Source organism: Hakea prostrata, chromosome 7 (assembly GCF_041222555.1).
Source record: "Hakea prostrata isolate BN-2017 chromosome 7, UWA_Hpros_2, whole genome shotgun sequence".
In the NCBI taxonomy this organism is placed as follows: Eukaryota; Viridiplantae; Streptophyta; class Magnoliopsida; order Proteales; family Proteaceae; genus Hakea; species Hakea prostrata.
Genome location: NC_142606.1, coordinates 10,386,337 through 10,401,118, shown reverse-complemented (window position 1 = coordinate 10,401,118; position 14,782 = coordinate 10,386,337). Strand labels below are relative to the sequence as shown.

The 14,782-nt window shown below is 38.4% G+C and overlaps 1 protein-coding gene across 10 annotated transcripts in view; it reads right to left on the bottom strand.

Annotated features, from left to right (window-relative positions):
* Positions 1-12,602, bottom strand: part of ASHH3 (histone-lysine N-methyltransferase ASHH3) — a 31,159-nt gene extending 18,557 nt beyond the window's left edge. For 7 of the 10 annotated variants that reach the window (XR_016174622.1, XR_016174619.1, XR_016174620.1 and 4 more), the window contains exons 1-10: positions 12,404-12,602; positions 10,127-10,244; positions 9,741-9,813; positions 5,472-5,601; positions 5,065-5,176; positions 4,089-4,188; positions 2,739-2,817; positions 2,421-2,592; positions 2,148-2,228; positions 1,812-1,986 (exon numbers count right to left, since the gene is read on the bottom strand). Coding sequence is in view for 6 of the 10 variants with exons in the window: in XM_089163329.1 (XP_089019455.1) it covers positions 1,812-1,986; positions 2,148-2,228; positions 2,421-2,592; positions 2,739-2,817; positions 4,089-4,188; positions 5,065-5,176; positions 5,472-5,601; positions 9,741-9,758 (867 nt within the window). In the remaining 4 variants the exon portion in view is untranslated. The other 3 variants (XM_089163333.1, XM_089163330.1, XM_089163328.1) reach the window with 3 other exon arrangements.
* Positions 12,603-14,782: the final 2,180 nt, after the last annotated feature.

The window sequence follows — 14,782 nt, the reverse complement described above, 5'->3', positions numbered from 1 at the left end:
ATAAGGTGACATAGAGGATACTTTTTCACAGATAATCCTAGTATCAAGGATGAAGTAAAGAAATGTCATCTGGAGTGTTGTATGTGAAGCTTGAAGGAGGACCAGCTGTGATGCATATAGTGGACTTGAGGATGTACAAATGGATGAGAGGCAAAAGTAAGGAGTGATCATATTAGAGATGGTATGGCAGTAGCTTTGATTCATGAAAAGCCACAGGAAAGCTATTCGAGAGGCAGCGGCCATGTTAAACGGAGGCCTTAGGATGCTTAGTAGAGAGGAGATTCGAATTAGACTGAAAGAACTAAACGAGGCCAGGGACAGACTTGAAATGATCTTGAAAGTACTGAGGAAAGACAAGCACAGCTTAGGCTTTGGTTCAAGTACGACTTCAAATAGAGCTGATTGGAGGGCAAGGATCCATCACCACAAAGGTGGGACAAGGCTGAGTTGTTGTTGGAGCTGCTAGTAAATGAAAGCTGAAAGGAAACTGAGATTGAGTCACACTGAGATTATTCGAGAGAAAAGATCCATGCAGCCAACGATATTAAGCTGAGTTGGGCCGAGTCCCATGTATTAGTAGTTTAAAAGAATACTCACCTCGGGATTTGTGAAGTTATGATTAATCTTAAATCCTGGTCAATATAAGAGTTGCTTTATTATCTTTAGTGTGTATTATAGGTCAAATGAGTGAATAAGTATTGCTTTGGGTTCTAGTAGGATTGAGCAAATTCTAGTACGAGTTAAATTTTCAAGTGCAATATATATATATACCTCCCTCTTGTCATACAAGTTAACAACTTAACATATGGGATTTCAGGTGATTTTACTCAGATTATTCCTAAAGTTAGCCATGTCTAAAAGAATTTTTATTAGATCTTATTATTTCTCTCTAACTTTCTTGCATTCTTCTTCTTGACTTCATTTGTTCTTTTTGTGTCCTGCTATCTTATCTCTTTTTTATTTTTGCTAACATCTCATAATAAGATCTTTTTGCTTGTTCTTCCCCTAATATTTTCTTGTCAAATCTACAGCCCTACCACCGAATAAAAAACTGCTAGAACCAAAGAGGTACTAATCCTCATCATTCAGAGATAAGGTAAGCATTTAAGGGGGTTTTGAAGCTAAATGTTTTCTCACTGAAAGACAGGAACAATTATCCGAAATTTTGAATTGTATTCACAGACTGTTGAGCCCGGTCCAAGGTTTCGAGACTGAGGCTCATCTCACCAACTCAAAAAAGAGAGTTGGCCTACTGAGTTGGTGGAACTATTTTTCCCCCAACTCAAGGAATATCAAGGGTTATTTAAGGCCAGAACTTGCTGTCTATCCAATTTCAACCCTTTCAAACACACTGGTGACCTCAGATTTATGGGGAAAAAATAGTGTAAATGTGAGTTCCACTTTGGACCCCCCAGTGAGAAACCACCAATTAAAGTGAAAGCATAAAAGGGCCTATTGTACATATCATATACTCAGCACTCAAAGTTAAAAATTCAAACAAGTTTGATAAACTACACATGTTCATATTTCAAATTGCAGAGTTCAAATGATAATCCAATAATAAAAATCAACTCGAGAGTCGAGACTTGAGACCCTATGTGCCATAAGCACATAGTTTTGTCTCGCCCATCATCTAGTCTTACTAAATGGAAAAAGAGAAATATCTCGCTAGATCTCCATGAGATCTCGAGAGTTACCATGTTTTTAAGTTCCAATGCTAAATCAAATCATTCGCAAGAAAGAAAAAGAAACAAAGAATTAATGTCAACACATCTCAAACAATAGCAGTTGAACCAGCCAGCTAGACATACATATTTTCCAGACAGGATTGCTTTGACCTTAGGAGAGGATGCTGCCATCTCACAGGCAACTATTTTTAATGCAGCATCTGAGGACAACTTAGGCTTGCTAGGTTTGACCCCAAGTTTCTTCCTGCAGCCTGAGGCACCACAATGGCAATCCTGATCTGCACCAAATTGGACAAACCTGCTGATATTGTTAAGAATGGTAATGAAGAGTCTCAAGCATCCAAGTATAGAATAAGCAGAGTGACAAGAAAAATAGGACAAAATGTTTGTCAACATAACACAGAAAACCCGGAATAAGCATACAAGCAGTCATGAGAAGGATTCTGTGAGTGCTCATACTGATAATCATAGGTTAGATGCTCTCCCTTCTTGATGTCACGGGTCGCAAATATGCCAATTCTGGTCTCACCTTCGATCCTCCTAAATTTTATTGCAAGTAAAACACAAACTATTACAGTGACTCAGTTGATACAGAGATGCGCTTGAAGTGAGTGTGTGCTCCCTACTGAAGTAGGTCCTTCCCCAAAAAGGCCCCACAATAGGAATATGGTCAATTAGATATTATATAAAAGACACTAAAAACACAAAGCAATTTAAGGACAGGAAGCAAACCATTTCTGCATCTCGGTATTGGGCTTACAACTGTGATTTATAAATCTAGACTTGTTTCCCTTGTATGTGGCATCAATCACCATATCACGATTAATTTCACATAAGTAGAAATTGCTTTCACCACGATGCTTCATTTTCCATAGCCTTTCCTCACAAGTTTTATCATCAATAACTGACAAATAAGAAAGGTGGCATTCATTTGAGGGGGGGAAAAAGGCATCTCAAATATAAAATCAATAAAAACTAAGGTACAAGCCATGTGACATAGAACTACAGACATTAAAAGAGAAAAACTTGCATGGAATTAAATAATGTCACCTTCTCCCACATACTCTATCACGAACTCTCCTTGCTTTATATCTTCATCTGCTACCAAACCTGATCCACATTTCTCAGTCTACAAACAACATCATCATTTAATAATTAGGTAGAACCTATCACATAATCAATATGGATTTCACAGGACAGAACACTAGCAAAACAAAGCACTCGCATCTAAAGCAAGTGTGCAGTATCGATCAAACTCAACCTGTGTCCAATTAATGATTAGAAGAAAATCAGTCTTGTAACCATAGAACAAGAACTCACTGAGATCTCAGTAATATCTTGTATTTTAGGCTAATACTGATGAGACTGCATGCAAGGTCATATCTTGGTATATCTCAGACTTCTACTGTAATTTTATACTTCCAACCCAAATCTGGTTTGATTTCAACAACTGCCAAGTAGATCTCCATCAGTCTCAAACTTTCCTCAAAACTCCTTAAGCATATTTGACTAATGATTACAATGCAGATCCACAAGTATTTGAATACAATGAAGATCCACAAGTATTTGATTACAATGCAGATCTCGAGGTTTCAACCTAACTCCCCTTAATAGTTGTCAAAGCGTCCGACTGGGAGTGCCTAGGCGGCAAAGCAGTTTTTCAACAGCTTTGTTTTGAACCGCTTAATTGACGTCCAATCTGTGAAGGGGCTCCAAGGCCCAAAGTGACATAGAACCTATTTTTTGCTCCAGGGGCACTGCCCACACACCCCCGCTGGGGCGGCCTCCCTGGACCCCCGCCCGCTCACCAGGGAGCTGGACCCCGTGCCTGTTGGCAACAAAATGTGAAGCATAAGCCATACTCAACATCAAGAATCAATGAATTAGTAAATGCCTAGCTGAACGCTTTAACAACCATGGTTTGATGAGATGAACTTATGTTTGTGTTCTTTTTTTGAATAATTTTTCAAAATTATGATTCTTGAATGCTTTTTTTTTATGAATATGACTATTGAATATTTCTTTAGCTCATTATAGAAAGTAGTTGTATTGAAAAGTAGTTTAAAAGAAGTTGTATTGAAACATTTTGACCCAACCGCTTTGGTCGCCTTATTGCTGCCTAGGGGCCGCTTTACCGCCTAATTACCTAAGCGGGACCCAATCGCTTTGGTCGCCTTACCGCCTTTACAACTATGCTACCCATCTCCGCCCCCTCCCCTGAAAAAAAGGGGGGCTCTTCATTGTTCTAGACAGCTAAGCATGTAATATTAGCAGTGTTCCCAAGATTATAGAATAAAAAAATACATAGCATTTTCTTCCTTGAGTGGTACAATAGGTTGTGTTCTCTTCTGAATACATTGTATAAAGAATGTGATTAGAAGCATCATTGTCAAACCATACCTTCACTAATTTCACCTTCTTTACAGGCCGGTGCTGAAATGCTTTGTTCAGACATGAACTCCCACACTTGCAGCTTGAAGAGCAGCAAGACAGCAGCATCCTATATAAGACATCAATAAATTCACACAAACTTCATAATCAGTGTACAAACTAGTAGAACTAATCGTTTATAGAATATCCTATAAATATAACATCACACTAAGTTACTTCAAAGGAAATAAGGAATATAGATGTCAGATCATTTTGGAAACCTTTGGGGTATTTTGAAGCACTTGAGATAAATACTCCACTTGACCTACAATTGCGGGAACAGGTTAGATTGGGACCGGCTAGGCTTTTATGTTGAGGATTTAAGGGTTTTTTATGCAGATTCATCACCAAATTGGCCTTCTTTTCTTAGGAAAGTGTAAGGTTGGATTCAATTGTCTTGGAGACAGCATCTCTGAAAGCATGATGTGATCCTTTATGTAGTGATCAACAAGGCAGTGATTCTGCCACAATCCAATAAAACAGAACTAGCAATGGGGAATCTCAGATATGGGTTGTGAGGGCTATTCATGGAACTTTCATGAATCAAGTCAAGATGTGGCTTTAGGGTATTGGTGTCCAGGCCCTGCGGATGAGTCCTGTAAGTTTCAGGTGATTCAAGAGGGTTCCTAACACGTAGGAAGTAGTAAAGGATCTAAGGAGAACTCAAGGCTGTGAATTGAATCAAATGGGAGTAACCTAAAGGAGAAGGCATCCAAAAAAGAAGAGTCAACTCTGAACCTTGATGGCCGATGACATCTGCAGTTGCAGAACTTGCTCTGTTGGAAGGTCTAATGGATGTATTGGGGCCGTTCTTATGGTTGGTTTCCGGTTTAGGGATAGGTAGCAAGTAGAGATCAATTGGGTGTCTCTTTGAACAAAAAATGAAAATCAAGCAAAGAATGGAAACAAACAATAGTAATCAAAGACTTGACCAATAAATCCTTACCCACAGTGGCAATCTCTATCGCACACACCAGAAGAACCTGATGATGGGCTGCAGGAACAGAATATGCCATCATCCTCAAGGCGCCTTTTGACCTTTTTTGTGAGATATATATCTTCCTTGAGTTAATACTAACGCAAGTTAAATCATTTGGGGGAAAATACTAATAAAAAGTGGACATGTCAAACTGAAAAATAAGAACAGTGAAAATCCATATACAAGGCTACAAGCATCTTTCTAGAAGGGGAAAAAAACAATCAAATACTCAAACAATAGATTATTTTGGAACATCACTTAATGCTCAAGGAAATGTGGCCAAGATTAACACTTAAGAAATGTCAGAAGAGGCTATGGTTACATCTAAGAAAGTATCAACCATGAAACTTCAAGACATCTGGTTTAAAGGATACTGCGTTTTATGTAAGTATAGAGAGGTGTAGGCTTCCGCTTCTTCAACCAGTCTGGGAGTTGAAACTCAACAGTGCTTCCAATCTCATTCAGTAAATTGTGGAATACAAGCGCCTCACTGCTGCAGTCATTCTGATGGTCAAAGATTAAAAAAATATGCTGAGAAAGTAAAATCAGTCAACACACAAAATAAAGTTAAAGAAGACACAAAGACCCATAAATGCAGAATCTCTCTTCTTTGGGGAGGGGTTTCAAAAAGCACACATTGAAGATGGTTAAACAACAGTGGGTGGAGCCAGTTTTCTCTCCTCGCTCCAGGAGGGGGTAAAATAGCCTTCTTTCTAATGCTTCCACTATACGGTAGTCTCTCCGATTTAAAGGATCGGGTATTGAAGGAGAGAAGAAGATAGGGCCTCTCACCGTGTTTTGGACTCTTACAGAGTAAATCAAGAACCTGTATTTTTCTCTCCTCATATCATGGAGCAAATTGGTGTAAAAATTTCTAGCCTCATACAAACTTGTATAAAAGACTCAAATACTTAAAAGAAAAATAAAAGCCTAACCCAATCCTCAACTAATAAGATAACATAAGCTGACTAGAAAACTAAAATGATGAAAGAAACAGACTCAATACATGACTAACTAAACTAATTGATATAACCCTGGATTACAGGGCCAGCAGGAGGATCTTTTCTAAGAAAGCAGCAGGCAGTCCAGGGTTCAAAACCTTCCTGTTTGGGTCAAAATCTTAAGAGAGCACCAATTCAGGGATTGTAATGCGGTTGTTCAAGTCTGGAATTCAAGGACAGCAGCTATATTGTACTTAAAACACTCAAGAATCCCTGCAGCTAGGTGTGATTTGGTTCCCCACTCTTGGGTACAGGTATAGGGTAGGCCTAGGGTCAATAGGAGAGGGGTTTAGAGTTCGGCCAGACTAGAATTAGGTCTGAAGATAAGCTCTTTCTAGTAGAACTGTAATTGTAATTGGAGAAATTTCACAAGTTAGGTTTTTTTATTTTTTAGGGTTTTTTGAGATTCTCAGGTTACTAGGATTTCTCGGGTTAGGGTTAGGGTCGAAGGTAGGCTAGGGGATGAGGATGCTAACCCCAAGGCAGTGTGTAAAGGGCAAAAGGGTTTATGGATGGATTTACCTTCAAAGGTTTAGGCTGCGTTTGTTTGCTGGAATAAAGGTGGGGTGGGAAAAAAGGGGTGGGAAAATTCTTGAAAAAAGTGTAGATTTCTTACTTTTCCCTTAAATCCTAAAATTATAGATTGTTTGGTTGCTTGGGGTGGGAAAGTGAGAGACATGCTTCCTTGGTTCAAGGAAGCTTGTCTGGTGAGGTGATAGCCCAACTTTCCCTCCAAGGCTTTTTAAAATCCTACAAATTTGGTGGGATTTTGTGGAAAAGTTGGAAAAGTAAAAAGTGGGACCCACCACTATCACTTTTCCACAAAAACCTTTCCTATCTTTTTCTTCTTCCTCACCCCACAACACATGGAGCCCACATGTTTTTTTTCCCACCCCACCTATGCAAACAAACGCAGCCTTAGGGTTTTAACAGAATTTAAATTTCCATATACTGCCACAAGAGGGAAAGAAGAAAAGAAGAAGCGAATGAGAGGACAGGGGCTGAGAAGTGAGGAAAATGAGAGGAAGTGGGTTGTGGATAGGAAGGGACTCAACCATGGGGTCCTAAGGGAGGAGGAAGAGGGTCGCCACAGGGATAAGGGCTGGGGATAGTTGGAACCAAGGTGCGAAGTGCAAACTTCCGGCAAAGTTCGCCTGTTCGCTACCTGGCGAACCGGCGAAATCTCGCCAAAAGTTCGCCTGAAATCGCTGTCAAAATTCGAAGATTCAAACCTGATCTGATGAGGAAGTTCGCGCCTTGATCTGATCCTACTCTCTTTCTCTCTTTGTGTCTCTACGTTCGCTGCTGTGTGCGTGTGGAGGTGGTGGTATATGTGGTGGTAGTGCAGTTGGCGACTTGGCGGTGCTGTTTTAGCACTGCTGCTGCTACTGCTTCTCTTCTGTTTCTTTCTCCAACTGCGGTGGTGCTGTTTTAGCACTGCCGCTGCTACTGCTTCTCTTCTGTTTCTTTCTCTTTATTTCTTCTTCTTCTTCTTCTTCTTCTTCTTCTTCTTCCTCCTTCAACTAAACATCTGATCCAACTCAGAGATTTGAAGGAAAAGACAGAGATCCAGCGAGATTTCAACGATTTTCGCTGATGGTGCGATTTCCGGCGACATTTACAAAATTTCGTTTTCAATCCATTTTTTATATCACTGGTGAACGAAACTACCGATTTTCAGCGATATGTTTTACCCTGGATGGAACTAGGGTTTGGGAATGGCGAAGAGTGCTACAAGGTGTACGGAGAAGAGGAAAGGCTGTGCAGGGGTTAGAACTGTTGTGTGGCTGCTGGTTTGATGAAGCTTATAGGGTTGTTGCAGGCTTGAAGAAGATGGAGAAGATGAAGAATTTGAAAACAACTCATATCCCTCAAACCAGGTCATAGGCTTGCTTCTCACGACTCCAAGTCTGCTGTTTTTAATCAATACTCAAAACTGATTTGTTACAATGAATTGGGGGCTATTTATTCCCTTGCAATTGAGGGAAAACCAATTAACCCTCAACTAGAGGATCCTATTTGGATTAGGACTACTTTTACAACTCAACAACTTAAATGGGACTCTCAAAACAACTACAAGGAGTCTTCTAGAGAACTCTTGAACAAAGATAACTTGCAAATACAAGAACCAACTACCAAGAGGAAGTCCTACTTGAAAATTGGATTCCAAGTGGGACTCCTAGTCTGATCAGGACTCTAACCACTAGTTCAACTGAAAAACAAAAAGTAGATCTACATTCCTAAGATTAATCTGGATTTAACTAAACCCTTCTGGAGCCCAAGGGGATGCCGAAATGACCAATTGCCCTTCCAAAGTTTCGGCCAGCCCCTTGGTGGGCCATTAGGGCCTTGGTTTGGGTCCAAATTTTAAGGGACCCTATGCTTGCTGACTCTGGTTACATCACTAATGATTTAAATCCCATTTGTCTACTTTCTGTTCATATTCTAGAGTTAATAGAGGCCCCCTACAACCCATGACATCAAAGGCCCAACATACATAATACCCTGTGCAAAGCTTATTTACACTAAATAAGGCCCATAACTTTCTTATCCACAACAACAGCCAGTTTATAAATCCATGGAAGATCGTTAGCACCCAGTACCCAGACAAGTAAGAACCTGCTCTCCTACATCGGCCCACCAAATTTCAGCTAAATAGAGCTTACTATAACGCAAGATCAAGAGTCAAAATTTACATATAAAATTTTTATGAGTGAAAGGTAATTTTTGAGAAGTTGACAAATAAAAAAGAAGATATAACTGCAGAAGATACAAGGAGACAAGGGCAATACAAGGTACATAATATGTTGAAGCTTAAGTAAATCCAAGAAAGACATAATTATCCATTCAGCTTAGCCACATCATCCCTCCTCAATGATCAAAAATCAGGCCCCAGTTGCACTAGGCACAATCACAGTTGCAAACAAACTACGTTAATAAAATCATTATTTTATCAATCTGATCCGTGATATAGAACTTGAAAATTTTTATAACTTAAGAAAACTCATTGAATATTTAAATGATCAGCATTTGCATAACATGATCATATGCTCAAGATGATTCTCGCTCATCAATCTTTTGAGAATGCCCTGAAAGTAATGTTTATCAGATTCTGATGTGCATTAGAAATTGCAGATAAATTAGAAGATAGTAAACATAAAATTACATAGTTCAGAATACATTTATCTTCTAGAGAAGATAGTGACCTCACACTAACTTTGTAAAAGGTCTAACATCGATACAAGCTCTCAAATTTCTTAAGAGGGGCATCAAAAAAAAATTTATAAAAAGTACATCTAATAGCACTTCTTAGTGCAAATGGACTCCTGGAGACTCCATTTATCCTAAAGCACAGAAAATTAAGAACCATCTTGACGTTACTGTCTATATGATATATAGGCATCCTGAGCACTTAGGGAAGTCTCAACGTCTCAACAGGAATAGCATCAATTTTGTTCAATTAAATCCATTCACATAATCAACTACCAACATGCAAATCCAAAGAATGAGTACTTCAATTAAGCAATTTGGCGTCAAATAAATCATTTCTAAAATTAAGAAAATGCAAAATGATTGTGAAACAAAGTATTCATGAGATGAAGTAAATTTAATCATTTAGAACAAATAACCTTGTCAACCAACCTTCTTCATAGCAGGCATGGCTTCAACCAACTTCAGCTACTGCAACGACACTAAGAAACCGCATTATATTTGCCTATACAGACAAAAAATGGAACCACCAAGGTGATTAGTTTACAGCCAACATACGGGTGGGTGCCTAACATGATTGTTAAGAATCAATTAATGCCATTCCTAGTTGCTTTGACATCAGATGCAACTAATTGTATCCATTTCACAGACTGAATGATCGACTGGAAATATCGAATTTTTCCTCACAGGATCAGGAAATTGTATATGTTGATCAATCAAGCAAACTAATCCTAGTACTTCCCAACCAAGAACAATATTGGGTTAGGTAACAAATCAAAATCTCTACTGACCAATCCAGTTAGGAGTTGAATGTTTACCACTATACAATTTCATTGTAGACATTGCAAGTGCTCATTCCAAAACTCACATCCTGCAAAAAAACAAAGAAAGCAAAATGGTAGAAATTGCAGGAATGCTCATTCCAAAACTTGTATCCTGCAAAAAGAAACAAAGAAAGCAAGCTTCAACTTCTCGTAAATGCTAAAATACGTAGAACCTCGAATAAACATGCATGCCAATTCATTCCTGGGATCAAATAGGACATATCAACTATAGACCAACAGGAAAATAAGACAAAAAATAACAAACTACTTTATGCCTAGCATATCTCAAACATGCTGCTACAGTTGAAATTTCTCATTCTCCAGCTAAAACTCAAACCTGAGAGAGTAGGACACGACAGCTTTCACTTCCCCCCACTCCACAAAGCGGATGTAAAAAAGTCTACTAGGCTGCATATGCCTGCCCCTTCCAAAACCCCACAGTGGAAGGAGCATTGTGGATTAGGTATGCCCTTTCAATGACTTGTACGTTTTAACCCAACTTTAATAAATCAATAATTGTACCCTAGACTTGGAAATTGGTAGGCAGACTTCACCACAGAAGGGATGGATAGTTTTAAGATAGGTGGACATAGTTGTTTTATTCTTTTTAGTTCTTCAAGGTTTTGAAATTTTAATTATGTCTCTACTGTTCAAACAGGTCAGTAACCGGAGTGCTAGCTCTTCAGGCACACAACCTGAAACTACGGTTGCTTCATTGCACCACCAAATAGATCGAAAAATTGGATCATCTGGTACAGCAGGGTACCTAGTTCACTTGAAGTTTCAAATTCATCTGACTTCTACTGAATGAGCCCTTGCAGAACTTACGTAGCGCATGTTTAACAAGTTTGAGAAACTAACAATTAAACAGACTGTTTCCCTTCTAGTAAAAACCACCATTTAACTGAATTTTCAGAAAAATGATATTTATATCCACCCCTGTAGGAACAAAATCCCCTTGTTCAGATAGGATTATGGTGTTAACCACTACATTAAGCCGATAATACCCTCCCCTGACTATACCTAAAACAAAGCAATAACGCTTTCTTCAAACTAATTTAAATCCTGATGAACTTGAGCTAACACGTTAACTACCTTTTCAGCTATTGCAGACTAACATATAACAATTAAATCTTTTTAATCCTTCCTATGATATGATTAACTAAAAGACGGCTTGGTTACAGAGGTTAACCAAGTCTATTTTCGGGTGGCTGAGGTACTTCTCACAAATTTGGCAGTGATAAAACAATCTTGATATCCTACCTTACTGAAACCCTAACTCCATGATGTCCCACTAAAAAGACAGGTCCCCCTTCCAGCCTCAAGGCTTTGAACTCAATTATCAGTTCCTAACCTCGTCAATTGCCAACTAATCAAGAAATTAGGACAGCCCTCCTCCTATCAAGAAAATATAGGAGGCATATACAAATGAGTATATCATATATAAGAGGAAAGGAACCCTCATTTTCTACTCTCATTTGTCTCAGAAATGTCAATATCTTCAATTAATATCACTCTCATCTTTGTAGGGGGACAGCAGCTGTTCTAGCCTAAAATGAAATCTTTCGGAAGATTATATACAAAGATAAGGGAAGAAAAAAAAGCCAACGTAACACAATTAACCTAATGGGCATCCGCTGAACAGACATCAAGAACAGTCAGCAGAATTACGCGACGACCTAAAACATCCCTAGTGATATTGTGAGCCCAATTCCTAGTAATTGACATAGCGGGGATGAAGTTGTTTTAAATTGAAAACGATGGTGGGCAGAATAATAAATTTAAATGCAAGAAAGCATAAAGTTTCAAAAAAAAATCCAAATGAGAGAGTTCTCTGTGGGAAGTGTAGCCCCTCCGTGCAAGGAAGCATCAACAGGCCGAGAATTTCTGCGTCAATCAATCCCTCTGTGTCTAGGTGCAACACGCACGCACACTTAACATTTCAAAAAAAAAATGCAAGAAAAGAATTAAAACACACAAACCAGTGTTCTTTTTCTGCAATTACCAGTTCTAGTATCCCAAGAAAAGTTCACGAAAACCCAGAGCGACCTTGATTTTAGGCGAGAACTCATACAGGTCTCAAACCAGATACCACCATAAGGAATCAATAGTAAGATACTCGAATTTGAACCTCAAACTCGAGGAAAGGATTCTGGAAATGCCGATTTGAACCTAGAAACAGAAAGATGCCAAGGAACAAACTGGAGATGCAGAGGCTGCCGGATTTTGGAAAAGATTAGCCGCGAGAATCCATGGAGAATAAAAACTCACCTCACGAAGTCAATTCCTGCGTTAGTTCCAGCAACTGAAAATTGATATGAACGGAAGCCGGAGGAGTTCGCCGAGTTGGCCTTTTTAGGGTTCTCTTTCAGTACAGTGCGGTAGAGGCAGCGGGAAGAATGAGAACCTGAGAGGCCGGTTGTCGGGTTCGGCTTCGGGTTTCGGGAGACTCAGGCCATCTTTATTCTCTAGATTTTGATTTTATACCATTTAGAATTTAGAATTAGGGGTGAATCGTGAATGTACGACAATTGCAGTTGTACTCTTTATTTTATTTTATTTATTTCGGGTAAAAAAAATCCATATACATTTGAAAAACAGGATTCGCGGGTCCAAAAAAGACGGTTCAGATTAATTTTTAAAATTGCTGGGAAAAAAAGAGGGATTATTTTATGAAATAATACTTTTAAAAATAGTGTAATTTTGCATTTGTCTCCTCAATACTGAATAAGTATTTATTTCATAATTTTTCCAACTAAAATACTCTTTGTGCTATAGTTTTCAATCCAACTATTTATATTAAAAAGGCAAACTATAGTAGTAACTATATATTTTTTACTCTGTATTCTAGAGTCTTAATATTTCAATTTTACAAAATTATGCCCATGGTTATGTCCAACGAAACTAATCGAATTTATTTTGAAATATCTTTTTATGTGTATTCTTCAAACTAAAGTTTTCTTGCATAATGAAAATGGCAAATTTTCATTCATCGAATTTCAATCAAGGGCATAATTTTGTAAATTTGACATTTTAAAATCCTTGAATATAAAATAAATACTATAATTGCAACTATAGTTTGCCTTTCTAATATAAATCATTGGATCAAAATGAGCATACATTGTGCAATCTTGACCATTGCACAATAAACACATTTTGGTCAAAAAAGTTATGATGTGTTATTAGATGGTCCTTTTGGATACCACTTGAGAGATAAATGCAAAGTATAATTTTTAAAAATTATAAATGTCTTTGATCAAACCTACGGGTCCAATGAAATTCCTTATTAATATTAGGGGGAGGCGGATATCTTTCTTCTTATTTTCATCATCATGCCAATCACAGTGACTAGGGCCATGGGCCCAGGGGATGGGAAGGGGAGAGGTTTGGAGGGACATAGCTTAAACCCAACACTTCATTGGTTTTATTACCTCTGCATAAAAGTGTTTCCGTTTTTTGCTAAAAGCAAATCTACAGAGTAAGAGATATTACATACTACAAATACTTAAAGGAGAGTTGAGTCCATGGCCTCTTGACTAAGACATTTATGGTTTAAGGTTTAGGATTTATGATGGGGCCACCACCTATTTCTAAGTACTTAGAAGGTGGATTAGATTGTCTGTCTCTAGGTACTAATAAGGTGGATCAAATTTGGGCTATTTCATAAATGCATAGTAGAAATGTATTAGGAGAGCATAATTATAAAGGTTTCAAATGTGCATATTCTATATGTAGTCTAGTTATAGATCCCAATTCCTTAGATGTTGGCTACAAATGGGACCTCACATATACTCTATACGTGATTGTTGGAAAAGAGAATGACCACTCATAAATTCTTCATCCCCAAAAGCATTCCCTTGTCAGCCTTCATTACCAATGGTTCCTAGAACCCTTCACCCCTTCCCCCTTCCCCTTTTGACTCAAGTCTTGCTAGATCCTCTCATGATCTCATAGTTTTGTTCCCTTCTCCCACCAAAACCTTCTCCACCCTTTCAACCTAGAATATCCTTCGTGCCCATAGCCCTAACCCCCCTGGGTCCCCCTAGTCTAGTTCAAATGTTGCATACCTCGCCATTCCTTCACTATTTGAAGAGCTCTAAACCTTGCCATTTCCACCCATTCATTCCTTATTAGCTGACATATCCCAGTAAACTCCAACTGCATCATTTGTTGGAACGGCCCAGAGAACCTTGAGCATCTCTTATTCTCTTGCCTCTTTTACAGATCAATCTTAGAGAAAATCCCTAGCTTCCATATGGCCTCATTCGAGGAGTTCCTTTAAGTTTGCTTGTGATTGGTCGTGGATGGTGCGAAACTTCTCAAACTTTTCAATTTGTGATCGGATTGGTAAGCTAATTTTTTGTGCCTCCATTCATCATTTTTGGTGGGAGCGTAATTTCAAGAGAAGGACTTCCAAATCCCGCTATTTAGATATGATTTGAAATGCCATCAATTTTAATGTTTATTTTATATTGTTAGTTTATCCCCATCCCTGTTAATGATACCCCAAATAGTAGATTCATTATCATCTCCTAGGGTCTTTTTGGTCTTCCTCTTAAAGACAATGTTTTTGTTTTTATGTTATAACATATATTATTCATTCATAAAAATAAATAAATAAATAAATTAATCTTCATCCAAGACACATGA